Raw genomic sequence first — 27,540 nt, 5'->3', positions numbered from 1 at the left:
GTTGCTCCAAACATCTTGAGCTCCGGACCCACAGGAAAATTTGCTGGAATAGTCGGTGCAATATTGATCTCTCTCTCTCTTCTCCAAAAACCTTTTTTCCCCTTTTCTGCAACCAGGGACAAAACCCAAGCAGTTCTCCTCTCACCCAGCAGTGTGAGTGTTGCCAACAAGCAGGTGAAGGCCAAGATGAGAAGTCTTTAATAACCTCTTAGAAGCTTCCACTTTTGATGGATAGGCATAGTGGAGAGATTTGATAAAAGAGATGACCCTGACTGTTTTTTGGAAATGTGCAAGCAACGCAGGAGGTTGCTGGGATGGAAGCTAGGGACTGAATGGTTACTACCTGGCAGCTTTTGGGGAAAATGCCATGTCAAGGGCAGGGCAAGCCTTGAAAATGTCAGGATGCCACCATTAGTAACATAACTGGAATGTGCGGTGGGAACTTGCAGTTGCCCCCGTGGCACACTTCTCCCGCACTCCCTTGTCTGGATTTAAATATTGCCATGAAATATTGCCATTCTACATGCGTAAGACTTACCTACATCTTTTTGGGGGTGGAAATTGTAGAGGAAAGCCCGTGGCTTGCTTTGGGAACCAAAAGACCATGATAGAGCAAACTTGGGAAAGAGGGGTGGGGGACTTTAGAAAGGCTACTTCCAAAGCAAGCAAATTTGGGTCCTCAAAAGACAGGCTTATCCGCTCTGCTTCTGTGTGGCACTAAAGTAAAATTGTAATCTGCGTGTGATTGTGGAGGTGCGATGTAAGGATTTCGGTCTCTTCCCTGCAATGCATCTGCATCTCTCAGGATAATGGTGTGATTTTTCACCAGTGCAGTTTTTAGTGTGTTTTGCCACTATGGAAAACTCACCTTTCCAACAAAAGGCAGCAAAAATTTTAAGCTTGCCCCTGCTGGAATATGTGGCACATGGTGGAGCACGCCTCCGTTGCAGGTTGTTTTTTTTGTTGCCAAGAGCCACTTTTCCTCCTTGGGGCCCCACCTTGGACTCTTTTGCAAGGGAGTATGGCCCAATCTACCTCCTTGTGGCCATCGTTGCCCTCGGTCAAGGCAGCCTTGCCTTGTGGAAGCTGCCCAGGGAAGCAGAGGGCCTGGGCTGCTGCTGGGTTTTGGGAGGTGTTCGCGGTTTGTGTGATTCGGAAGGCCTGCATTGAATCGCCCTCTGCTGCTCCCCGAGGCAAGAGTCAGTGCAGTCACTTCCTGTCCTCTGTGCCTCTTTGCCCTGCAGCTGACAATGAGAACAACATTGCCTCAAACCAGCCCAGGTCACCTCCAGCTGTGGGGGAAGAAAAGTGGAAGCTGCAGCCACAGAGGAACAACTCCAACAACAGTATGTGTACTACGGGACAACCAGTTAGGAGGAGGAGGAGGAGGAGGAGGAGGAGGAGGAGGAGGAGGAGGAGGAGGAGGAGGAGGAGGAGGAGGAGGAGGAGGAGGAAGAGGAGGAGGAGGAGGAGGAGGAGGAGGAGGAGGAGGAGGAGAGGAGGAGGAGGGAGGAGGAGGAGGAAGAGGAGGAGGAGGAGGAGGAGGAGGAGGAGGAGGAGGAGGGAGGAGGAGGAGGGAGGAGGAGGAGGAGGAGGAGGAGGAGGAGGAAGAGGAGGAGGAGGAGGAGGAGGAGGGGAGGAGGAGGAGGAGGAGGAGGAGAGGAGGAGGAGGAGGAGGGAGGAGGAGGAGGAGGAGGGAGAGGAGGGGGAGAGGAGGAGAGGAGGAGGAGGAGGAGAAGGAGGAGGAAGAGAAGAGGAGGAGGAGAAGAGGAAGAGGAGGAAGAGGAGGAGGAGAAGAGGAGGAGGAGGAGGAGGAGGAGGAGGAGGAGGAGATGGGCCAGCTGGTTTCTGGGGTGCCTTCCCTCCCGAGTAGCATCATGCTGCACCCCAAGGAATCTTGATTCTCATGGCCAGGTCTCTTCTTGGCCGCCCAGACGAGGCTTCTAGCGTGCCCTCTTCTCCCTGCAGGCCAACTTGGGCTGCAACAGGCACCCCATTTCTCTCTGAAAGTCCTCTGGAGCATAGAACCTTCCCCCTCTTTATCCAATTGATTTCCTCCTGTGCTCCTTGGAGGTTTAGAATGTGAGACCCAAAGGCCTCAGCTGCTGCCAGGACGGAGAACAGATTCATTCCTAGTCGTTCCTCCCCTTTGCCCAGGTTAGCCAGCTGGTGCCCTTGTGGGTGGGTATTGTTCCTTAGCATCTTGAGGCCGGAGTGGGTGGGTGGGTGGGTGGGGGGATCATGACACAGACTGGGAAGCGTCTTAAATGTTCTAGAAGGAGGAAGAAAGTGAATTAAACATCAGGACTGCAGTATTTGCTCGGATAAAGAACCCCAATGAAGCCAGAATATTTGCAATCGGCATGGGCTTTATTGGAAAAAAAAACAACGGCATCCTCTCCCGTGGAATATTTTCCTTCTTTCATGCCACAGGCAAGAAAAAAGGCAAGGGAGGCGATCTTTGCTAGTCACGAATACATGCCACTGCTTTTCTTTTTTTTTTAAAAAAAAAATCTTTTGTAGCTTTTATTAGCTAATCACGGTAACTGATTTGCGGCCCACCAGTCTCGCTGCCCGTTGCAAACTCTCTTTCCTTCTCTTCTGCAGCCTCAGCTGGCAGTTCCCTCCTGAACAGCCCGATCCCAGAGAAGGAGCGACAGAACATAGCGGAGCGGCTGCTGAGGGTGATGTGCGCCGATCTGGGGACGCTGAGCGTGGTCAGCGGCAAAGAGTTTGTCAAACTGGCGCAAAGTCTGGTGGACAACGGCGCTCGCTACGGCGCCTTCTCCGTTACGGAGATCCTGGGCAACTTCAACACGCTAGCCCTCAAGCACTTGCCCCGGATGTACAACCAGGTGAAAGTGAAGGTCACCTGCGCGCTGGGCAGCAACACCTGCTTGGGCATCGGCGTCACCTGTCACTCGCAGAGCATCGGCCCCGATTCCTGCTACATTCTGACCGCCTACCAGGCGGAAGGCAGCTGCATCAAGAGTTATGTCCTGGGGATCAAAGGGGTGGACGTTCGCGATAACGGGGATTTGGTCCACCACTGGGTGCAAAACGTGCTGTCCGAGTTCGTTATGTCCGAGATCCGGACCGTCTACGTCACGGACTGCAAGGTGAGTTCCTCTGCGTTTTCCAAGGCGGGCATGTGCTTGCGCTGCTCTGCGTGCGCTCTGACCTCCGTGGTGCAGAGCGTCCTTAACAAGCGCACCCTCCAAGCGCGCAACATGCACGAGGTCATTGAGCTGCTGAACGTCTGCGAAGACCTGGCGGGCTCTGCAGGGATCTCCAAGGAGACCTTTGGCTCCCTGGAGGAGACCTCCCCTCCCCCCTGCTGGAACTCCATCACGGACTCCCTGCTGCTCGTCCACGAACGCTACGAGCAGATCTGCGAGTTTTACAGCCGGGCCAAGAAGCTAAACCTCATCCAGAACCTCAACAAGCACCTGCTGAGCAACCTAGCGGCCATCCTGGCTCCGGTGAAGCAAGCCGTCATCGAGCTGAGCAACGAGAGCCGGCCAACGCTGCAGCTGGTGCTGCCCACCTACGTGAAACTGGAGAAACTCTTCACCTCAAAGGCCAACGACGCGGGCATCGTCAGCAAGCTGTGCCACCTCTTCCTGGAAGCCCTGAAGGAGAACTTCAAGGTGCACTCGGCGCACAAGGTGGCCATGATCCTGGACCCTCAGCAGAAACTCCGGCCGGTGCCCCCTTACCAGCACGAAGAGATCATTGGCAAGGTGTGCGAGCTGATCCACGAGGTGAAGGAATCCTGGGCCGAGGAGCCCGATTTCGAGCCCGCCTCCAAAAAATCCCGGACTTCAAGCGAAAACTCTCCAACTCGGGAGGAAGACCGCTTGGGCAAAAGCGAGGTCTATGATTACTTGCAGGAGCCCATTTTCCAGGCAGCCCCTGACCTCTTCCAGTACTGGTCCTGCGTGACGCAGAAACATACCAAACTGGCCAGGCTGGCCTTCTGGCTCTTGTCGGTGCCCGCTGTGGGGGCCAGAAGCAACTGTGTCAACATGTGCGAACAAGCCCTCCTGATTAAGAGGCGGCGGCTGCTGAGTCCTGAGGATATGAACAAACTCATGTTCTTGAAGTCCAACATGCTTTAAAACTCGGAGGGCGGGGTTGGGGTGTGTATGTGGGGGGTGACCTGGAGGGAGTGGCACCCTTCCAGAACGTGCCCCCCCTACCACCACATGCAAACACTGTTCCAAATCCAGAATCCACTGTGGACCTCATTCGGAACGCCCCGGGAAAAGGGGGGGGGGAAAGTGCTTTTGATACACATATTGATACCTCTATATTGATATGGATATAAAAAGCTCCGTTGGGAAGGGATGCACCCGTGCTAAAAACACACTCCTTCCTTTAGATTTCTGTCTGAACTTGACATCACCTCCTCATGTCTTTCAAGAGGGCAGGCCAGTTACTCGGGGGTCTTTAGGCAGCTTCTAAATTAACTTGAATGGTCATTTCGTAATTCCTCTTTTTAGAAATCACACACACACACACACCCAGCCCCAACCAGCCAACCTTCTCCTTTCCTGTTCTCTCTTTTTGAGCCCGGACAGCAGCCTTTGCTGATCTCTGCCAGGTTTTTTTTGGCCACACTGGATGGCTCCTCCTGTGAGCTGTGTGTCCCACAAGAGGGGCATTCAAAGGTTTCCCTCTTGGCAAACGTAAAACACATGTCATGTTTGCAGGCAGCTAGAATCTTCCCAAGTCAGGAATGGAGACTTGAAGAATTAAAAAGAAAAAAAATCCAGGGGGAAAAAGAAAGGCTACCTGATTTTGATACCAGTGGCTTGACTACTCTTAAGGAAAAATTTTAAAAAAGGGGTGGGTGGGTGGAGTTTTGATTAAAACCTGAAAGAATATTTTGCAGAAAAGAATACGTAATCCTCCTTGTCAAAGCCCTTGCTAGCTGCTCTGACTATACTTGGTGGCATGGGGGTTTCTGTCTGTTGGCTTGGGAAGAGGCACGGAGGGGGGTGTTTCTCGTCACCCCGAAATGCCGCCCATAAAGCAACAGTAGGAACCGCCTCCCTGCCAGACCACCTGCCTCACGCCTGTCCCTCCTCCCGATCTCCAGAAGACACTTCGCTGTGTGAGAATGGCGTTTTTCTTTTTTGATATTCTTGTCCAGTTATTCCACGTTACTCAGAGCAATAGCTGACTTCGAGGCAAGTTGTTGTCCTTTGAGCATTCGTGTTTCTTGCTGGCGAGGAGGCAGGAGGTAAGCGCAGAGCCGAGGTGCTGGGATTCTGCTGGCACACCTGGTTTCTCTTGGGTTGCACCTGGTGGTGGTGATGGGGACGCCTTTAGTTAGGCAGAACCAAACGGCAACACCTGTCAGTTGGCGGCTAGTGGAGGCTGGGTGCAGTTTTGTTACCATGTCGTTGTTTTCCTTTCAAGGTATTGTTGGCAAGAGGGGTGGAATCTTACCTACTGCCCCTGGAGGTGGTCCTCATCCCGCCATCCATGCTGGGTGGGGCACACACCGCCTGGCCCTCAGCTGAGCCACCCCAGCATGGCGTAGTAGGGACCTGTCCCTTTTCTCTCTTATGCCTGCTCCTCCTACCAGCCAGGGGTGGGATTCAAATTTTTAAACACCTGGCTCTGTGGGCGTGGCTTAGTTGGCGGGCGTGGCTTGGTGGTCATGTGACTGGCTGGGTGTGGCCAACTCCATATCACATCAAGGCACGCATCTCCTCGCCTGGCCTCTCGTGACTGTGGGGATGCTGCAACAGTCGTAAGTGTGAAAAATGGTCATAAGTCACTTTTTTCAGTGCCATTGTAACTTTGAATGGTGACTCCGCACAAGCAAAGTACCAGCAAAGGAGGGGGAAAAAACTCCAGAGAGATTCCTGAGACAGGAAGTCTAGTCCTGCCAAGAATGTAATAAGGGTTAATGGAGAGGCAGTTTCTGTAAGCAACACCAGAATGTTTCCTTCCTGCCTTCCTTACAGGATTAGCCCAGTAATTTCTTCTAACAACCGGTTCTCCGAACTGCTTTGAATGTTAACAACCGGTTCTAGCGAATAGGTGCGAACCGGTAGAATCCCACCCCTGGATTCTTCCCACCACCACCACACACACACACTAGAGTGACCCACTGCTGCCTTTGCTGCCCCCCTCTTCAACAGGATGATATGGGCCGTTTCCTTCTGAGGGCAGCTTAGTAGTTGCCCTGTTCCATGTTGCACATCCGAGCTTTAAAGTCTGCATAGGCCAGGCAGCGTCTCCACCAGGAGATTACTGTGATCTTTGGTGAGATTTAGATTATTGTAACTCTGGCCTTACTAAGTTGTTTTTGTCACCCAGATACCCGGACTGGGCCTCTTTTTGGAGAGCTTTTGATTCTGTTTCTCCTGCTGGTCTCTTCTTCGGGTCTCTTTCCCTTCCTCCCCTGGGACACAGAGGTTCCCGTGAGCCTATGTTAAACTCTTTGAATGCTATTAAGTTTAAGCAAAAATTTAATCTCCCAAGAACAATTGCTCACTCTTTTAAATCTGCCTTAGGTGTTCTCGTAGATCCGGTTGTTACAAATTTTCATCCTTAAGCAATGCAGGCCCAGCACGATAAATAGAAGATAAGAGGAATCCCATTCTGAATTTTTGGAACTATTTTAAAATTCCTGAATTCTGACGTGGCAAGAGAATAAAATGCACGACAGTGCTCAGGTATCCCTCTGTTTGGGGTGGACAGGCAGGGCCTCCTCTGCCACGAATTCCGAGACTCCAGGGATGCGGGAGAGAAAAGATCCTGTGGAGTGGGGAGCAGTCAGATATACAAGGAAGCCCCTAAGGGTAACTCCAAAGCTAATTAAGTTTTTGTGCTAGAAACAGCAACGGTGGGGATGCAACAACTTCACAAGCAACAGGAATGTCAGGGTAAGAAGAGAATATCCAGACAAACCTTGTGCGTATTGAGGAAGAAGCTGGGACAAAGCCAGAATCTGGAGCAATGGTGTGAGAGATTCTGAAGTTGCAGATAAATTAGCTCCGCTGCTGCAGGTGCGGAGTTGGTTCAACCCCGTTGCCAGCTTCCTCTGACTGGTGATGAGGAAGCCAGGAGCCCCACTTTCAGCAGTCACAGTTGCAGGGCTTGGTTGGGGGTCCGAAGTGGAGGAGCTGAATGCCAGCCAGTGACGTGGCTTCGGAAGAAGACCCCTTGCGCTCCATCTGCGGCCTTGCTTGCAGCCACCAAAGCGGGCCGTCTGTAGGGTTGTTCAGCCACCTCTAGGCCTCTCCTGCTGTGGCTTAGGCCCCGTGTGCCATGCTCCGGTGCCAGGAGGGAGGCTGCCTCAACAGTGCCCTGAACAGCCAGTGCAGGGTGCCCATCTCCACTTCTCAAAATAGGTGAGTCCCAGTCACTGTGAAGGACTTAGGGGGGTGGTGGCATGGGGTTCCCTGAGAAGTCATGCCTCCTTTTTCCTTGCCCTCGGGCAGGCAATTTCCAGGGCGATGAGTTTTTTAAGCATGCATGTTTTCTAAGACTGGAAAGCAATCGCTCCTAAGAGCAGGATCCAGGAGCCGAAGCGTGCTTACCTCTGCCGTCGCCCAGTCGAGGGCTGAAGCTGATGCAGCCATCTTTAGCATGGGAGAGGGGGACAACCTCATTGGGGGCCGCAGGGCAGTGGCTGGGTAGGAGGGTGAAGGACTTATTGGGTTGCTGGAAAGGGCTCAAAGTTCTTGTGGGCACGTGTTCCAAGGATTAGGGGAGGCTTCCTCCTCCTCCTCCTCCTCCTCCTCCTCCTCCTCCCTCCTCTTCCTCCTCCTCCTCCTCCTCCAAGCAGATGGGGCCGATGCCAACTTGAAGAAATGACCCCTCTCCACATTTTCTACCTCTTTGGTGTTTTCTTGGGAGCTTCCTCTGTCTGCCAACTGCCAACTTCTGCTGCAAGAGGAGGGTTGGCCCCTTGGGTAGAGTCAACCCATTGTCGATCACTTCCATGGTGTGGAGGTTAAAACTGCGGTGAACGTCAGCAGCCGGGCAGCCTGTTAAGACCCCTTCCTCCCTCCCTCCCCTTGTGAAATTGGGATGGTGGTGTGGAAAGGCCCAACCAGGCCTGGCACGGAGGAAAAAGCACCTGCATTGCACCTGTGTGTGTGTGTGGGGGTAGTTTGGTTGTTCTGGCAATATGAGATGCTTCCGAGACGGCATCTTTGCTACCTTGGGAGAGCTGCGTAAATCGAAGCGTCATCTTAAAAAAAAGAAGAGATAAACAGAAAAATTTAAAAAAGTATATACAAAAAAAAAAAAAATATTTTTAGGCCAGAGTTTTCTACAGGTATTAATGAATATTTTTCTTAATCCTCATAAGTTTTACTGTGTTTAATATTTCTTAATACCGGTAGCATTAATTTATACTTTTGTAGCGACACACTATTTTTATAAAACGCCACCACTTGGCTTGTCTTCGTGAAAAAAAGGGGGGGGGATTGTGTGAGGGCGATGTGCTGACCCATGTACTGTATTTAAAAAGAGAAAAGTTATCTACTGTCACGCTTGCTGTGTGTTAATAAACAAAAAGGAAACTTGAGTAGTGTTGCATCTTCTGTAACGGTTGACAAAAGGCAGGCGAGGGATGTGTGGGGAGGGGGCAACACACTACTAAACGCAGGGGGTCCCCAAACTTGACAGTTTAAGACTTGTGGACTTCAACTCCCAGAATTCCTCCTCCAGTCACGTTAGCTCAGGAATTCTGGGAGTTGAAGTCCACTAGTCTTAAGCTTGCCAAGTTGGAAGACCCTTGTGATAGATGATGGATGGATGAGGAGATGATAGACAGACAGACAGATGATAGATTAGGGGTCTTAAAATGTGACCGCTTTAAGACTTATGGACTTCAACTCCCAGAATTCCTCCTCCAGTCACGTCAGCTCAGGAATTCTGGGAGTTGAAGTCCACAAGTCTTAAGCTGGCCAAGTTGGAAGACCCTTGTGATAGATGATGGATGGATGAGGAGATGATAGACAGACAGACAGACAGAGAGATGATAGATCAGGGTCTTCCAACGTGACAGCTTTAAGACTTGTGCACTTCAACTCCCAGAATTCCTCCTCCAGTCACGTCAGCTCAGGAATTCTGGGAGTTGAAGTCCACAAGTCTTAAGCTGGCCAAGTTGGAAGACCCTTGTGATAGATGATGGATGGATGAGGAGATGATAGACAGACAGACAGACAAAGAGATGATAGATCAGGGGTCTTCAAACGTGACCGCTTTAAGACTTATGGACATCAACTCCCAGAATTCCTCCTCCAGTCACGTTAGCTCAGGAATTCTGGGAGTTGAAGTCCACTAGTCTTAAGCTTGCCAAGTTGGAAGACCCTTGTGATAGATGATGGATGGATGAGGAGATGATAGACAGACAGACAGATGATAGATCAGGGTCTTCCAACGTGACAGCTTTAAGACTTGTGGACTTCAACTCCCAGAATTCCTCCTCCAGTCACGTCAGCTCAGGAATTCTGGGAGTTGAAGTCCACAAGTCTTAAGCTGGCCAAGTTGGAAGACCCTTGTGATAGATGATGGATGGATGAGGAGATGATAGACAGACAGACAGATGATAGATCAGGGTCTTCCAACGTGACAGCTTTAAGACTTGTGGACTTCAACTCCCAGAATTCCTCCTCCAGTCACGTCAGCTCAGGAATTCTGGGAGTTGAAGTCCACAAGTCTTAAGCTGGCCAAGTTGGAAGACCCTTGTGATAGATGATGGATGGATGAGGAGATGATAGACAGACAGACAGATGATAGATCAGGGGTCTTCCAACGTGACAGCTTTAAGACTTGTGGACTTTAACTCCCAGAATTCCTCCTCCAGTCACGTCAGCTCAGGAATTCTGGGAGTTGAAGTCCAACAAGCCTTAAACGCTGCCAAGTTTGGAGAGCCTCGGCCTGAAAGGTGGGGAGAAACGGGGCCACATTTCGCCAAAGCAGCCAAGGGGGAAAGGGGGGCCCGTCCCCTCCCTAAAGCCAACGGGGGCGGGGCGGGAGCCTCGGGCCAGGGAGTCCCAGGACCGGCTCGCTGGATGCGGCGAGCGAAGAAAGTGTGCGCGCCTCTTGGCCGGTCTTAGCTGCAGGGAGAGAGAGCGAGAGAGGCGGAGAGGCTGCGGGGTGGGAGCGCTTGGAGAGGGGGGCTTTGGCTAAGCACCGCGTTGGGCCTTTTAAAGCGGGGCGGGTCTTCGGGGAGGAGGAGGAAGAGGAGGAGGAGAAGGAGGAAGCCACCGCTCCGCCCGCCAGGTCAGCCTCCCTGCTCGGAAGCGGAGCGCAGGGAACGGGCCCCCTTGTCCGGCGACCGCCAAAGGCTCGGGAAGCCGCGGCTGGCCCCCGCCATGCAGGCTCAGCCCCCTTGCACAGCGGCTACTTCCACCCGGTGCTTCGCTCGTGGCAGGCGACGCCCGCCGCCCTCCACGCCCGGCATCTCGTCTACCCGATCTTCGTCTCGTAAGTGCCCGGCGATCCAGCTCCGGCCGGGTGGGAGCGGAGGGAGAAGAGGGCCGCCACTGCCAAACTGCGACGCCTCTTCACGGATAAAGCAGAGTTGGAAAGGGACCTTGGAGGTCATCTAGTCCAACCCCCCGCCCCGCCCAAGCGGGAGACCCGACCCACCACCGAGGGCAGCCCCAAATCTCTTCTTGAAGGCCTTTTCAAAGCTTCCCGGTGAAGCCCCCCGCCGAAGATCCGCTCGGTCCGGGAGGCGCCGAGCCTGCCTGGGTCCCCGGGGGTGGGGAGGTGGGGAGCCCGGCAGAGGCCTCGCGGCTCCTTCGTGGGCCCGTCCGTCGTCCCGTCGTGCCCCCACCCTTGATGGCGCTTCTCCCTTGACTTTGACCCTTGCAGGGACAGCCAGGATGCCGTGGAGCCCATCGCCAGCCTGCCCGGCCAAGCTCGGTAAGTCGGCCTCGCGCTTCCTTGTCCGGGTGGGCCGAGGCGGGCGGCTGTGCAGCGGAGCCCGACTGCCCAGGGACGCCCAACCCCCCGCCTTGCCTTGCCCTGGAAGAGGCTGCCCCCTCGCCGGGTTATCGGCGCGCCCTGCCTGCCCAGCCAGGCTCCCTTTTGAGGCCTGCCAGCTCTTCTTCCCATGAGCGGAGTGGAAAAAGGGGAGCCCAGAAGGTTTGGGGGGTCTGGAGGAGCCCGGAGAGTAGAGGAGGAGGAGGAAGGAAGACGGGGGTGGGGGGCTACTTTCCTTGATCTCCTTCCTTGATTTTTTTCCCCCTCCACCAGAATCACCTCTTAAGGCTGCTTATTTTTATTTTTTGAGGGGGGGGGGAAGGAGGGGAAAAAAAAAAGCACATTTTAAAGCAGCTCGAGGCTGGTATGTGGGTGTGTGCGCCCCACCCTGCCCCACCCACCCTGCCTGGACCTGTGGGTGAGCTGGGAGATAAAAACGGCTTTCGGAAGAAGCTCCTTCTTTCCCCTGAGAAAACTTCCAAACCGGCTGCCCTCAGGAGATAACAATGTGTGGAAATCCCAGCCCAGCCCTTGGGAGATGGCCAGTGTGTGTGTGCGCCTGTTACCTCCCTCCGCCTGCTTGTGCAAAATAAAAAAAAAAATAAAAAGTGTGTGTGCATGCATGTGAGGGAGCCCAGAGTAGTATCTCTTCTCTCTCTTGCTGCTTTGGACCCCATTGTTAACTGAAGATTAAGGCAGAGGCCGTGCTGGCTGCCCAAGGTCACTTTTAATTTAAATTTTACATTAGCAGGCTGGAAATCTCTTGGGGGGACCAGAGTGGGATGGATCACATTTATTTTATTTTATTTTATTATTTTATTTATTTTATTTTATTTTATTTTATTTTATTTTTTATTTTTATTATTATTTTATTTTATTTTATTTTATTTTATTTTATTTTATTTTATTTATTTTATTATTTTATTTTATTTTATTTTATTTTATTTTATTTTATTTTATTTTATTTTATTATTTTTTTATTTTATTTTATTTTATTTTATTTTATTTTATTTTATTATTTTATTTTGTCAAGTGATTACAAGGTAACTGGTAGAAATATAAACATAGTTATGAATACATGGATACATATAAGAAAAATAAAAAAAGAAACAATAGGACAGGGACGGTAGGCACGTTCGTGCGCTTATGCACGCCCCTACCGACCTCTTAGGAAAGGGGTGAGGTCAATAGTAGACAGTCTAAGGTTTTTATATTTCACATTTTATAGCTCTATAGATATACGGGTAGTTTGCTTAAATTTTCTTTGATATGGGGGAACTCTATGCAAAGAGCTGGAATTGGCCAGTCGAGCCTGCAGGGCCACCCCCTCTCTCCCCCACCCCCAGATCTTCATGGAGACCATCATGTTCTACACCAGGGCTCCCCAAACTTGGGGACACAAGTTGAAGACTTGTGGACTTCCAATTCCCAGAATTCCCGAGCTAACATGACTAGAGGAGGAATTCTGGGAGTTGAAAGTCCACAAAGCTGTCAAGTCTGAAGACCCCTGCTCTATCTGATACGCAGCTCTATCATTCCCCTCTGTTGTAATGGTTTCCTGTATCACACTGCCCCTCCAGGTTTCATCTCTATTGTTCCTGTGATGCATTTCCTGTTCTTGTATTACAAGGGTCTTCAAACTTGGCGGCTTTAAGACTTGCGGACTTCAACTCCCAGAATCCCTAAGCTAACGTGACTGGAGGAGGAATTTTGGGAGTTGAAGTCCACAAGTCTTAAAGTTGTCAAGTTTGAAGACCCCCCGTTCTGCACGATCTCCGGGTTCAAACTTCTCGGCTTGATCCCACTCAGCTCTTTGGCATCTGCCTCCCTTTCTGCGAGTCGCCCTGACAAGTGACCCCTTCCCCCCCCTCCCCCACAGGCGCGGGGTCAACAAGCTGGAGGAGCTGCTGGCCCCCCTGGTGGCCGATGGGCTGGCGTGCGTGCTGATCTTCGGCGTCCCAAGCCGGGCCACGAAGGTGGGCTTCTTGAGCTGGTGTTTGAGCCTCGGCTCCTGGGCAGGGGGCCTTCCTTCCAGGCGGGTAGGTGGGCAGCTGCTTCTTCCCTCTCTCCTCCACAGGATGAGCGCGGCTCTGCAGCGGATGCCAAAGACACCCCCGCCATCCAGGCCATACGGGCGATCCGCTCTTCGTTCCCTGAGCTGCTGGTCGCCTGCGATGTCTGCTTGTGCCCTTACACCTCCCACGGGCACTGCGGTGAGTGCTGCCGGGCTCGGGAAGGACTAGGAGCTTGAGGTGCAGATGCCAAAATGGCTTCTGAGAGGGCGCCCTAGTGCCGCCTTCTCCCTTGTCAATCTGGGGTGAGGGGCGCAGAGGGGCTGGGAGAGTATCGCTTGCCTTGCCTTTCAGGCCTCCTTCGGAAGGACGGCACCCTTGACAATGAGGCCAGCTGCCGGAGACTCGCTGAGGTGGCCCTGGCCTACGCCAAGGCAGGTAAGGTGCTTGCTTCCTTGGCTTGCAGGGCACTTCTGGGGCATCTACTTGGGAGTAAGCTGGGGCAGGCAGAACAGGTGAGGCGGGGCTGGACTTCCACCAAGAGCCTGGCCCTGTTCTGACCCAAACCTTGTTCCCAGGAAACTGACACGAAACAGAGGTAACAGCAATACCTTTTAATGTTTCTTTACGAATTCCGTTCCTTCCCGGTTAAAAGGCTGTTTCGAACTCATTGTCTCTGATAGGAACGAGCCTTGCCAAGGTGGTGCAAGGCTGCCAAGAAGACTAGATAAAGTTACTAAGAAAGATTTCAAACACGAAGAGTTTTCAAATACCAACCAAGATAGTCCGAACGTCCACAAGGCTTGAGTGCAAAAACTTCTTTGCTTCCTGCAAAGAACTCCGGTTTCTCAGCTGGCTTTTATCTCTTAAGGGAGGGGCCATTACCTTGCAGCCTTATTCCCGAGTCGTCCATGCTGCTGCAGCTGCTCTTTCCTTCGAGCAGCCCTGGCACAGGCTCCTCAGGAACCTCCTCATGCTGCCAGCCTCCACCATCTCCAAAGGCAGCATTCTACTCCCTGATGGTCCTGGCCCCATCCCTGCATCACACGCGGGCCCCTCATCCAAGTCCTCACTCTCAGGGACCTCAGCCATCTGCACCTGCTGCCAACGAACCACAACAGGCCCCTGCTCCAGGACACACTTAGCCTTGCTTCTCCCTTGGAGGAACCCTGGTCAGAGAAGCCGCCACCATCGCCAGTTCACACCTCTTGTCACCTTTCCTCAGGCTGCCACATCGTGGCCCCCTCGGATATGATGGACGGGCGCATCCATGCGATCAAGGAGGCCTTGGTGACCAACGGCCTGGGCAATAAGGTGGGTGTGAGGGACTAGCAGGCTCCAAACAGATGTGGCCAGGAGCCTCTTTTGCAGGACGCTGAAGCAGGTCAGTCCAGGGCCAAGTCCCAAGCGCAGAGGCCCCGAGAGACCAGCTTTTTCAGGTTCTGCACAGCTCCGTGGGGAGAAGAGCGGGAGGTGCTCAGGGTCTGGGAAGACGTATGTGCGACTGCCATGCTGTTATCCCTGCAGGTGTCAGTCCTGAGCTACAGTGCCAAATTTGCTTCCTGCTTCTACGGCCCTTTCAGGTGAGGGTGGCTGGGCCTGGTTTTTTTTGGGGTCGGGAAGTGGGACCCCCATGACCAAAAGCGCAGGCAACCGAGCAGCTGCCAAGGAGAACTTCAACCCTTTGGTGCCTGGGGAGCGAAAGGAGGTCATTCGGAGTCTTCTGCTTTGCGTAGAGACGCGGCCTTATCCAAGCCCGCCTTTGGGGACCGGCGGTGTTACCAGCTTCCTCCTGGATCTCGAGGCTTGGCTCTGCGGGCGGTGGTGAGTGGCCTTGGGAGATAAAACCAGCTGGGCTTGTGGAGCAAGTGGGCCCTAAGGGCGCTGCTGGATGTTCATCGAGGGTGTTCCCCAGTGGTGGGATTCAATTTTTTTTTTACAACCGGTTCTGTGGGCGTGGCTTGGTGGGTGTGGCAGGGGAAGGACACTGTAAAATCCCTATTTCTTCCCCGTCCTGCTAACCTACTTTCCAGCTCCGTTCTCCTGTGCAAGCCACGAAAAAAGGGGATTTTACAGTATCCTTTCCCCTGCCACGCCCACAGAACCAGTTGTAAAAATATTTGAATCCCACCACGGGGCGGAGGTGTGTGTGTGGGGGTGCATTTGACTAACACTCTTGGCGAGGTTCCACGGGGCAGGAGGCTTAGTCAAGGCAGAGCGTTTTTCGCAAGGGATCAGGTGAAATTGTTTGCAGTTCTGGGAGGTCAGACTGTCACACGGTTCATCTTTTGCTTCAAAGGGCTGTTTTATTATTACCTTTATGGTCAGAGTACAACCTGTTGTACAATGAGATTGGCTGAGCCTCCCTTCGTGCAACACAACTCACAGTGAGGACAGAAATTCCTAACCCAGTCCCAGTCTTATCACACTATGTGACCTTGTTGCACAACACCACAGCCCCGCAAGTCTGTCATACTATGTTGACACGAAGTGATTTTCCGTTCAGAAGTCTGACAGCCCACAGGTAGAAACTGTTCTTCAGCCCGTTGGTGCAGCTGGCTCTGCTTCTCTATCTCCTACTCAATGGTAGGAGAGTGAAGAAGGACTGACCGGGATGTGAGGATTTTCCTCGCTCTTCTAAGGCAGCGAGCCCTAGCGAGGTCATCTAGTGGTGTCAGGGGGGACAGCCCACGATGTTTTTGGGCTGTGCTCACCACTCTCTGTAGTGTCTTTATCTCCGCGGCTGTCGAGCCAGCATGCCACACCGTCATGCAATGTGGGAGGACGCTTTCTATTGTGGACTGTTGGGCTTTTGTTATTGGGGAGCAGGCAACGCTGCCTCCCTGTCCCCCAAACCACAGATAAGGGAATATATATTGCTGGTGTTGCCCAAAGGAGTGGGCAGAAAAGGCAAGGCTGGGCACCTGCAGGCTTTGGCCCAGAAAACAAGCTCTGTCTCTGTGTGTGTAGTTGTGCTCTGGCAGAGCCAAGTCAGGACTGTGGAAGGTCAGGAATGTGAACTTGGCTGCCCGTCGGGTTAAGCACCTGCCTGTCCCGTGAAGCGGCTCTGCTACACTCCCCTGACCTCCCTCTGCTGTATCCCCTCCCCTCCAGGACCGGGATGTGCAGGAGGGGGCAGACATGTTGATGGTGAAGCCTGGGATGCCCTACCTTGACCTCGTGCGGGAAGTGAAGGACAAAGTAAGCCCCTCCCTTCCTTTCCCTTCCCCCCCCCCGCGAGATTGGGCAGTAATGGTGGATGCCTGGCTGCCCCCCTCCCACTGCTCCCATTAAATGCATGTTTCCCCAGCATCCCAGCCACCCGCTGGCTGTCTACCACGTCTCGGGAGAGTTTGCCATGCTGTGGCACGGGGCGCAGGCCGGGGCCTTTGACCTGAAGGCGGCAGTGACGGAGGCCATGGCCGGGTTCAGGCGAGCAGGTGAGCGAAGGGAGGAAGGGCAACGAGGACTGCAGATGCTGGCGAAGAGGAGACTAAAGCCAGTGCCCAGCCTAAGGTGGGAGGGGGAGGAAGGGAGAAAGGGGGCTGGAGGTGCCAAGAGGGGCTGAATCCCACCTGTTGGGATTCCTGGGAGAATGACACCAACCTTGGCTGTGGAGGATGGTCCTTCGCTGGACAACAAATGGGCTGAATCAGCTGGGAGCCGGCTTCTTCTACAAAAAAGAAAATATAAATAAATCATTTTTTTTGGAAACGCTTCTCTTCGCAGGAGCCGATGTCATCATCACCTACTATGCGCCTCAGCTTCTGCGGTGGCTGAAAGAAGACCAGGCGTGAACAGGGTCCAAGAAGGAAGCATGAAACAGGCTGGAATAACTGGGTGGCCAAAGGCGGGAAACTGGATTTTTTTTGTTTTTCCGTTTCTCTTTTGCTTCAAACCTCGCGTTTTATAAATTTAAAAGAAATTTGGCTGCTCCAAGCAATTTTGTAACAAGATTCCCAGTCCCTGGCTGATACACTTTCTTTAAAAACAAAACACTTGCCTTTTCAAATGCTGCCACAATGTTGTTATTCCTTGCCGGGGTTTTTGTTTGTGCTGGTTAGTTGCCGAATATCGAGAGAGAGGGGGTGCTGCGTTGATGGAAGGACCCGAAAAGAGACGGGATCTGCCCTTTCCAGGGGAGAAAGAAGCGGTGGCTGCATCATACGTCCCCCCGCCGTTGAGTCTCCATCCCCAGGTCCCGGCGAAAGGCTAAGCCTGCGGTAAAGTTGACTCTCAAAGGGATGCTGAAGGCAAGCTTTCAAGAATGCTCGCACAGTGCACCCTGGTGCATGGAACCATGCACAGAGGGCCCGGGGCAGGGCTTACGATCTCGTGTGGGAAAAGGTGGGAGAGGAAATCCGATCGGTTTGGCAGCCCTGGGCTGCTTCCTGCCTTCCCTTCAGTCTGCCTCTGTTTGCCAACCAACCGGTTTGGCTGCCTACCTAGTCCAGGAATGAATCTTGAGAAGGAGATAAAGGGATTTTAGCAGGCTGGATTTCTTCTAAGGGAGGAAACGTCCACTTTAACAAATCTTAACCCAAAGTAAATTCAACAAAACGTACGTAACTCCCTGCTCATAAAGAGACTGCAGCATCAACAGCCCAGGTGTGTCTTGTCTTGGGGTTGGGGCAAGGCCTGCAAACGTAGCCAATATGGAATGACAGCGTGATCCAAAACTTATTTGGGGAGCCTAGGGGATTCTGACAGGCACACAACACTTCCACAAGATTCCTGCCAGCAGGACATGAAACTTCAACTGCCACAATGCAATGGAAGAGCTTTGAGTTTAGACTTAATATACAGTCACGATTGATTCAGGAAGGAGCCCTTGATATTCCTTTACAAGTTTACATGCAATCTTTCTGTTCCCGTTCTTCTCCAAGCAACCCAACATGTTCTCCTTTGCTAGCAATATGGGAAGACTGGTTTTTTTAATCAGCCATACAGCGAGAATCTGAGTCCTGCGGACAAAGAAAGAATAGCAACCACAAAAAGAAACTCTTTTTGTGAGATTTTAAGGTTGTTATTCTGTATCCTTATTATTAAACCCCTTATTATTAACATTAATAGGATAACAGGAGTCCCAGGGGCTGCAACAAGGCACAGAGGGAATCCTGCTTCAAAAGACTTAAACTGAGTTAACAAGCTCTAACATTGATGGCCGCAATGTTAATGGTAAGGGACAGAAAAGAGCGCCATCCTGCTGCTAAAGCAGGTTATAGCAGCCACCAAAGAAACCTTTGTAATGGCATTTTAAGGTTTATTTATTATTAAACCCTCGTTATTAATAGGCCATCCTAGGCCTTCTGAACTTGGTTCATGGTGTTTGAAGCAGGATTTCTTTTCCTGTCGCTGTGTTGCAGCAAATGGGCCTCCAGTCCCCGTGGTAATGTTGGAAGAATTATCCTTCTGGGTTCAGTTCCAAGCGGGGAAAAAGACACTGGAAACCTGGAGGCTGTTTGGAAAGATGGTTTAATGGTGGACGAGACCACATGGCTTGGGGAAATATTCTGCCTTTTTAGTATTTCCTAGGATATTTCATTTTCCTAGGAGAGGGGTGGGTTTTAACTTCCAACAGTAATAAGGCGTTAATAATAAAGATACAGGACGATAACCTTAAAATTAAACCTTAAAAGGGTGTCTTTCTTTCGGCGGCTGCAATTCCTGCTTTGGCCACAGGACGGCAGAGTTTTCTGTCCCATAGCGTTAGCATCGAGGCGGCCTTTTTGATGGCCTCAATTCGATCGCTAAGGGACAGAAAACTCTGCCGCCTTGTGGACAAAGCAGGAATTGCAGCCACAGAAAGGAAGAAACCTTTTTCCACTGTATTTTAAGGTGATTATTCTGCACCTATTGAAGCTATATTAAGCCCCTTTAACTCGGTTTAAGGCTTTTTGGAACAGGAATCCTCCTTTTGTGCCTGTTCGGCAGCCCCTGGGTGGGCAGAAAACAGCGCCATCCTCTGTTCAAAGCAGGTAAACGGGCACAAAAAGAAATCCCTTCCCAGCATGGCCGACTTCCTTTCCCCTCCTTCTCAGTCACCCTCCCAACTTCCTTCCGTAGCGACCTTCTAGGCATTGTGAACTTCCTGTCCGTCCCCCGATGCCTGAGAAGAACGACGGCCGACTTCCCGTCCATCCTTTTTAGTCTTCCCTCCACCCCGGGCCGCAACACAAGGAGAGTCCCGCTTCAAAAAACTTAAACCGACTTTAAAAGACCTACGAAAACTTCAATGCTCTCTCTAAGGGACAGGAAACAGCTCCCTCCGGTGGTGACAGTCGGTACTGCAGCCACACAAAAATACCATCGAAAACCTGTTTTGTGTGGCTGCAGTACCGACTGTCACCACCGGAGGGAGCTGTTTCCTGTCCCTTAGAGCATTGAACCTTTGAAACGGGTCTTTCTTGCGCAGCTGTTGTGCAGCATCTGGGAAACGGAAAACAGTGTCATCCTGTGGTCCATGAAGGAACAGCAACCAGGAAAAAAAACCTTTTAATGGTTTTTTTAGGGGTTTATCTTGTTTTATTATTGAGGCCATCCGAGGCCTGTTTGATAACTTCAATGCTGAGGGGCAGAATATCGTGCCATCGTGTGGTGAAAGCAGGTACTGCAGCCTCGTATACCTGTTCTGCAGCACCCGGGAAACGGAAAACAGTGCCATCCTGTGGCCCAAGAAGGAATAACAGCCAGGAAAAAAAACACCTTTTAATGGTTTTTTTAGGGTTTTATCTTGTTTTATTATTGAGGCCATCCGAGGCCTGTTTGATAACTTCAATGCTGAGGGGCAGAATATCGTGCCATCGTGTGGTGAAAGCAGGTACTGCAGCCTCGTATTACCTGTTCTGCAGCACCCTGGAAACGGAAAACAGTGCCATCCTGTGGCCCAAGAAGGAATAACAGCCAGGAAAAAAACGCTTTTAGGCTACTATCCTGTATCTTTATTATTAGCACCTTATTAATAGGACAATGTGATGAAGAGGGTTGTGTTCCAAAAGGGTGTTGGGCAATTCCTATTATGGCTTAATGGCTTTGTCCAAGTTTGGATCTTGAGTGAGGGCTAATCCTATCACCCGGGGGCTGAAGGCCTTTTATCTTGCAGATAGTCTTTTCTTTTAGCCAAGATCATTTCTTTCCTATGCAAGAGCTCACCTTTTCAGCAACTTATCAATTGTTCAAACTTCACAGGCAATCAATGTATTTTATTGTTTTATTATTTGACATCACATGTGCCAAATGTACATATCCTTTGTTTCTATACCCTATTAAAAAAAAACTTGACCTTCCCCCCCTTAATGAACACTTTTTGCTTTACCTGGATTACTTGGTGGTTTCTATTTTCAGGAGGCCAAGAACCCCCCTTTGCAAAGGTAGAGGGGTTTTCTCTACCCAATTCAGGGATCTTAGCTCCATGCATGTTTGGGGTGCCTGAGTTTTGAAGAAACATTTGCCTCCCCGTCATCAATGTCCCTTTTTCAGTGGTGTTAAGGAGCTGTTCCTTGTGCATCTTGCTTTTCCTTTTTAATTGGCGCTCAGGTAGAGACCATATTCCTCACCGGTCACTTTCACTACAGTGTTTATTATCGGAGGGGACTCCGTGAACAAAAGACACGCACCAATATTTACAGAATAATTGTGTTTGTGTTGTAAGGGGGCCGTAGACTGCTAAGGAAACATTACGACAGCCGGCTCTAGGGCAAAATTATTTGCTTCCATTTGGTTCAGTTTTTAATTAACAGAATAACAGAATTGAAAGACACTTGGAGGTCTTCTAGTCCAACCCCTTCTTTAGCAGAAGCCCTGCCTATACCATTTCAGGGACAGGAAACAGTGCCCTCCTGTGGTCCAAGCAGATATAGCTGCCACAAAAAGTAAAAAATAAAAATAAAATAATGGCCTTTAAAAATTATTATTCTGTATTCTTTATTATTAAAACCCTTATTAATATTAATAGTGCAACGGGAGGCCCAGGAACTGCACAACAGGCACAGAAGAAAGAATCCTGCTTCCAAAGCCCTAAACTGAGTTAAAAACGTCTACAATAGCCTTCATGCTAAGGGGTCCTTGGTCCTGATCTTGCTTGTTTTCTTGCACATGTTTCAGGATCCATCTATGTAACATTATCAGTGCAAGAAGGAGTGGGGTGGGGGGAGGAGCTCTCTGAGCTCGTCTTCTTGCAGATGTTTCATGACCCAACTATGTAACATCTTCAGTGCAAGAAGGAGGGATGGGAGGAGGAGGACTGTGGGCTCCCTGAGCTTGGTTGTCTTCTTGCAGACGTTTCATTACCCAACTGAAACACTGATGACGTTACCTAGTTGGGTAATGAAATGTCTGCAGCAAAACCACCAAGCTCAGAGACCACAATGGACACCTCAAATCCCTAGAATGTATTCGAAGAAGGCAGGCATCTTGTTTCTTTCTTTCCTCACCTTTGCCTCTTGTGTCCAAGCTGCCTATTATTTATTATTATTCCTACAGTATTATTATTATGAACATTATTAATAGCAACATCCCTGAGAGGAAGCTACAAAGCCCAGGTCCAAAAGAAGAGGCTTTCCAAAATAGCAGAAGGCATCCCAATTGTTCGAAGAAGGGAGCAAAATAGAGGAAGCACTGTTGCAAAAGTCCACTTTTCCCAAACGCTGAGGATACGTTATTCTCCCCAGTCAACTAAGGGGTTGCAGGCGTTGTTCTTTGGCACACAAAACCCAACAAAACATGCGCGGAGTCCCAACGGTCCATTTTATTGGTTTCCCTCGTTCCGTGGCTTTCTCTTCTCTTAGGTCCATTCTGGTCAGAAGAGACAGGACGTCCTGGGGCTCCTGGCTTTCCTTAAGGCCCAACTTAGAGATTTGTTCATCTGTTCGGTGGTGAACTTCATGTCTTTAGCAGCTTCCACGGCCCGGTTTAAAGTCCAGTTTAAGTCTTCCAAACTGGTGGAAGGCAAGAAGGTCCTGGAGCAGCAGTGATACTCCCGGACACGCTGCGGTGATGTTTTCCACTCTGATTCTTGCGGTCTGGTGGCATCATAAGCCGGAAGAGCTACCGAAGAGCAGATTGAGGTAGTGACGGGTGGCGGAGAATAGCTGTCCGGGAAGAAAAGAGGAAAAATGGAGACGTCAAAGAACCATCACGGCAGATGCCTGCACCTAGTTAACCTTGGGAGGTGTGGATCCTGGGTTGGATGAGATATGCATGTGGCTTCCAGCTCAACAGAGAAGCCAAACAAGCCAGCTAATGTGGTGTCGTTGCCAAGATCAACTCCAAGCAGACCTTAGCTTTCAAGGAGCATATTTGTAGCGCAGGGTCCTTGGTGCTCTCTGACCTTGGTGATTTCCTTGCAGACCCAAACTAGGGAACACCACCAGTGCTGCTCATCATCCTGATTGCTAGCACTGATGATGTTACTTAGTTTGGGTCATGAAACGTTTGCAAGAAAAGAACAAAACTTAAGAGAGTACCAAGGATCACATAGTCCTTCTCCCTCCCCCCTCCCCCTACAAACCACACTCCCTTCTAGCACTGATGATGTTACCTAGTTTGGTAATGAAATGTTTGCAAGAAAAGAACAAAGCTCAGAGAACACCAAGGACCCCACAGTCGTCATCGTTGTCCTCTTCCTCCTTCTCTTCCTCCTCCTTCTCTTCCTCCTCCTTCTCTTCCTCCTCCTCCTCCTCCTCCCCCCTCCCAACCTCAATCCCTTCTAGCACTGATGATATTACCCAGTTTGATAATGAAATGTTTGCAAGAAAAAAACCAAAGCTCAGCGATCACCAAGGACCCCACAGTCCTCCTCCTCCTCCTCTTCCTCCTCCCTCCCTCCTCCCTGCAAACCCCAATCCCTTCTAGCACTGATGATGTTACCTAGTTAGGTAATGAAATGTTTGCAAGTAAACAACAAAGCTAGAGAGCACTAAGGACCCCACAGTCGTCCTCCTCCTCTCCCCCTGCAAACCCCACTCCCTTCTAGAATTGATGACATTACCTAGTTGGGTAATGAAATGTTCCGCAAGAAAACCACCCAGCTCAGAGAGCACCAAGGACCCCTCAAATAAATGGGCGCTACTCTTACCTTGGCAAACCCAAATTCCTGCAACGGTTCTTCATGTGTGTGTGTGTGTGTGTGTGTGTGTGTATAACCGACACATGTTGGGAAAAGCCATACTTACATTATGGAGGAGATGGGGTATTGTGCCAAGGGAATAGCTGGGATGTAATTCAGAGAGGTAGCTGCAGACGGCACCGCCAAGTACCAGAGGCCGGCCTGTTTTGGTTGCTGGTGTTGGTTAAACTTTGGTTGGGTTCTAGAGCTTTCTTCTGGAGCGTTCTCCTTGCGATCTCCTGCTCCTGAGGAGGACAAGGAAATAAAATATTGAACAGTCCCCTTGGGCCCATTTTTATTTTTATTTTAACAATATCCTTTAAATATTCTTGGTGGTGGGGAAGAAATCTCCGGCACCACACAGTACAGGTGGCTCTCGAGTTACGGCCACAGCTGAGCCCCAAATTTATGTTGCTAAGTGAAACATTTCTCAAGGGCCATTTTACGGCTTGTCTTGCCCCCCGTTGTTAAGTGAATCCTTGCATTGGTTAACCTCGTCACACGGTTGTGGTTTCCCCCTCGAAGGTCGCAAATATGAGTCAGTTGCCAAGCGCCCGAATTTGGATTACGGGATGCTGGGAAAACGCTACGATGGTCATTAAGCCACCGCATCCCCTTGATGTATGGGATTATGGGGTCATTAAAAGACAAATAAAAATAAAATGGAGAAAAACTTTTAAACTGTTCAGGGCTGTCCCTGTCTTCAGAAGTTTGTCTCACCGGCTATGTCTTTGTTCCTGGAGTTTGAAGAATCCTTACACGAGGGACACAACCACCCTTCGGTCGCTCTTTGCTTAGAAGGTCTGGATCCATCTCTAGGGGAACCTTAAAGAAAATGGAAGGCGATAATTCCGATTACAATGAAATAGGCGGCCATGTCAAACAAGCTGACATGGACATAGAAGCCTTTACAAACAAGAAAATGTAATATGGGTTCTTCCAGCTTCTGAAAGGCATTCTCCTTTTGTAAAATGCAAACCATGTTTTGCAAGCTTGGTTTATTTGCAGGGGCTCCGGCAGGGAATATGTTGAGGCTTGTAGGTCGATAGAAGAAAGAAAGAGAGAGGCGGGGTGGGAAGGAAGGAAGGAAGGAAGGAAGGAAAAGAAAGAAACTAAGAAGGAAGGAAGGAAGAATGGAGGGAGGGAGGGAAGGAAGGAAGGAAAGAAATTAAGAAGGGAGGGAGGAAAGGAGGAAGGAAAAAAGAAACGAAGAAGGAAGGAAGAAGGGAGGGAGGGAAGGAAGGAAGGGTGAGAGAAGGGAGGGGGCAGGTTAAGGTTTCTTTGAGATACGGAAGAAAGAAAAAAACTAAGAAGGCAGGCAGGCAGGCAAAAAAGAGAGAAAGAAAGAGAGAAAGAAAGAAAGAGAGAAAGAAAGAAAGAAAGAAAGAAAGAAAGAAAGAAAGAAAGAAAGAATTCACAAGTAAAAAACCAAGGAGAGGTCCTGATTTTTAAACGGGAATTCAGCAATAAATCCGGTTAATGTTTAACCAAGGGTTCCAAAATCATTTCTGAACCTTTGCCTGCGTTATCACCACAAAGGTGATGAAGGTCAGAGCAGGGAGCTGGTTGAAACTTGATGCCACACCTGCAAACATGTTTTCACACTTCTCTGGAATTGCCCGCTTGTGCAAAGTGTGAAAAACGGCCATAAGTCCCTTTCTTTCAGTGCCGTTATGGCTTCAAAGAGTCACTTGTTAAGTCGAGGGCTACCTGTATCAGAGAGGGTCAATCCACCTTTGGTTTCCTTGCCATCCAAGAGACCAGCAGGGTCTTCTCCATGTTTCAGCCGGACATTCTGGGGACTGAGAGCAGAGGTTTGGAGTCTCTTGAGATCTGGAGACCCCGGAGCGGAAACGAGATACTGTGTCCCTAAGAAACCAAATTAAGATTGAAAAAAATCAGGCTTGTGCGATGATGCGACATCTTTTCTATCCTGCTCTACGGAGCGGAGAGTTGGTCTCGGACAGAAGGACTCTCGAAGAGAGCAGAAGCACTCGAATTGTGGATTTGCAGGCGGCTGTTACGTATAAGCTCAATATTACTCAACAGTAGTAGCTGTGAGAAGGATTTCGTAGCGGACAATCACTTAAATATGAGCCAGCCGTGTGCAGCAGCTGCCAAAAAAAAAAAGCCAACACACTTCTAGGCTGCATCAACAGAAGGATGGAATCAAGATCATGTGAAGTGTTAGTACCACTTTATAATGCCTTGCTAAGATCATACTTGGAATCCTGCATCGAGTTTTGGTCCTTTAAAATTTTTTCAACCTTCCAACTCCCAAATGCCAACTTCGAAAGGAATCGTGAAAAGGGATTTTGCTTGTGTTTCTTTACTGATGTAACTTCCCAGTGGTGTATGTTAGTTTATACAAGGGTGGGTGGCTTAGAGATGATGCTGTTACCTGTGTAAGGTCCTTGCACTGTGCATGGTTTGGATAGTCTTATCCTGGAAGTTATGTGTTGTTTTCCATTCTGCAATTTTGATAGTGCACCACCGTCTGACTCGGAAGGATCTAGGAGCAAAGCAGGAAAAGACAATCCCAGCTTAATTTGGTATGCAAAGTCCTACATTGTCTCAGGGATTCCAAGAACATTGGGGAGCATGAACTGAACTGCAGAAGAGCATTTGGCTCGATCTAATCAAAATATTTAATACCACTAGTACTGATGATGTTCCCTCTGAACAACCAAGTTCAGAGAGCACCAAGGATCCCACAGTCTTACTACTCCTCCCAACTCCCTTCTAGCACTGATGATGTTCCCTAGTTTGGTTAATGAAATGTCTGCAAGAAAACAAGCAAGCTGAGAATACCAAGGGCCCCACATTTCTCCTCCTTCTCCTCCTCCTTCTCCTCCTCCTCCAACCACAACCAACCAACAACCAACCAACCAACCAACAAGCAAACAACAAACAAACAACAAAGAAACAATAAACAATAAGCAACAAACAACAAACAAACAATAAATAAACAATAAACAATAAACAACAAACAAACAAGAAACAACCAAACAACAAACAACCAAACAACAAATAAACAACAAACAACAAATAACAACAACAAACAATACAACCAAGCTCAGAGAACACCAAGGACCCCACAGTCTTCTTCCTCCTCCTTTTCTTCCTCCTCCTTCTTCCCCTCCTCTTCCGTGTCTATCTCCTCCTCCTCCTGCTCCACCTCCCTGCAAACCCTTGTAGCACTGATGGTGTCACCTAACTTGGGGAATGGAACATCTGCAAGAAAACCACCAAGCTCAGGGAGCATCAAGGACCTCTCAAAATATTTAAAACAGACAGCCTGTTCGGAGATAGTTCTCTTTGCCTAAAGTATGGCTGTCTCCCTAACTAAATTAATCTCAGGGTCTCTCAGTTGCTTTGGGCAACTCCTTCCATTGGCCCTATTGACAGTCGTGGCCGACAACTGAAATCCAGGGACTCTGCATGACACCAAGTTTCTAATTCTGGACTATGCCAACAACATTTGCCACTTACTGAAGTCCAACTCAGATCCATGTTGAGTCAAAGTTGTCTTTGGGGTCCTCCCCTTTGGTTCAGTGGCCAGAAATGATCCATCAGATTCCACCATGCTTTTCCTTGAAGTTCTGCGGAAGGAGGCAGCATGTTATACCGAAGGCAAGACTATAGCAAAGCACAAAACAAGAAACTTATCCATTTATTCTCCCCCTGGCAACGTCACCACTGGACTCCTAAAATCTGACCGGATTCCTTTTACTCCATGTGATTTATTCTAGTTTGTTTGTGTGTGTGTGTGTGTGTGAACATGGGTGAGATGGATCACAAACAAGCATGCTTAGCTTAGCATCCGCCTGCAAACAAGGCTACCGTGGTTTGCTAAACTCCTTGGCAGAGTTTCATACAGGCAGTCCTCGACTTACGAGCTCTGTTGAGGTCACAATTTCTGTGGCTAAGCGAAACATTTGTTATGTGAATTTTGCCTCATTTGAACACCTTTCCTACTACAGCGGTTAAGTGAATCACTGCAATTGTTAAGTTATTAAGATGGTTGTGAAGTGAACCTGGCTTCTTCGGTGTAGCATCTTTTACTGGCCAGAAGGTCATAAAAGAGGATGACGTCACACCGAGACACAGCAACTGTCATAAATATCAGTCAGTTCTGTGTTGTGTTGTATTGTATTATTATGGTATTGTATTATTATTGTATTTTATTGTAATTGTAATGTATTTTATTGTAAATATAATGTATTGTATTATTATAGTATTGTACTGTATTGTACTGTATTATTGTATTGTACTGTAATTGTATTGTATTATTGTATTGTATTGTATTGCATTGTATTATTGTATTGTATTGTATTATTGTATTGTATTGCATTGCATTGTATTGTATTGTATTGTATTATTGTATTGTATTGTATTGTAATTGTAATTGTATTGTATTGTATTGTATTATTGCATTGTATTATTGTATTGTAT

At 49.6% G+C, this 27,540-nt stretch overlaps 4 protein-coding genes across 24 annotated transcripts in view; 2 read left to right on the top strand and 2 right to left on the bottom strand.

Moving 5' to 3' along the window:
• ZNF618 (zinc finger protein 618) overlaps positions 1-8,557 on the top strand; it is a 47,146-nt gene extending 38,589 nt beyond the window's left edge. For all 17 annotated transcript variants that reach the window (XM_087944315.1, XM_087944313.1, XM_087944319.1 and 14 more), the window contains 2 exons: positions 1,245-1,346; positions 2,608-8,557. In XM_087944315.1, the coding sequence (XP_087800441.1) occupies positions 1,245-1,346; positions 2,608-4,121 (1,616 nt within the window). In that variant the 3' untranslated portion in view covers positions 4,122-8,557. The remainder of the gene's footprint in view (positions 1-1,244; positions 1,347-2,607) is intronic.
• Positions 1-27,540, bottom strand: part of WHRN (whirlin) — a 142,290-nt gene that overhangs the window by 12,835 nt on the left and 101,915 nt on the right. The window lies entirely within an intron of this gene.
• Positions 7,291-16,992, top strand: ALAD (aminolevulinate dehydratase). The gene is made up of 12 exons (XM_026686560.2): positions 7,291-7,373; positions 9,994-10,464; positions 10,858-10,908; positions 12,848-12,944; positions 13,046-13,181; positions 13,335-13,418; positions 14,206-14,294; positions 14,508-14,563; positions 14,717-14,804; positions 16,095-16,181; positions 16,291-16,420; positions 16,710-16,992. Exons 1-12 carry the CDS (start codon positions 7,291-7,293, stop codon positions 16,775-16,777), a joined length of 1,440 nt encoding a protein of 479 aa, XP_026542345.2. The 3' UTR covers positions 16,778-16,992.
• AKNA (AT-hook transcription factor) overlaps positions 19,483-27,540 on the bottom strand; it is a 41,913-nt gene continuing 33,855 nt past the window's right edge. For all 5 annotated transcript variants that reach the window (XM_087943971.1, XM_087943973.1, XM_087943972.1 and 2 more), the window contains 6 exons: positions 26,578-26,687; positions 25,487-25,597; positions 24,796-24,954; positions 23,806-23,910; positions 23,153-23,330; positions 19,483-22,069 (listed from right to left, as the gene is read on the bottom strand). In XM_087943971.1, coding sequence (XP_087800097.1) covers positions 21,778-22,069; positions 23,153-23,330; positions 23,806-23,910; positions 24,796-24,954; positions 25,487-25,597; positions 26,578-26,687 — 955 coding nt within the window. In that variant the 3' untranslated portion in view covers positions 19,483-21,777. The remainder of the gene's footprint in view (positions 22,070-23,152; positions 23,331-23,805; positions 23,911-24,795; positions 24,955-25,486; positions 25,598-26,577; positions 26,688-27,540) is intronic.

Source organism: Notechis scutatus, chromosome 15 (assembly GCF_049901735.1).
Source record: "Notechis scutatus isolate UNSWTSFEM ecotype Mainland chromosome 15, rNotScu1.2, whole genome shotgun sequence".
In the NCBI taxonomy this organism is placed as follows: Eukaryota; Metazoa; Chordata; class Lepidosauria; order Squamata; family Elapidae; genus Notechis; species Notechis scutatus.
Note: the sequence above shows the minus strand (reverse complement) of the source record. Positions and strands in the feature narration are given on the sequence as shown.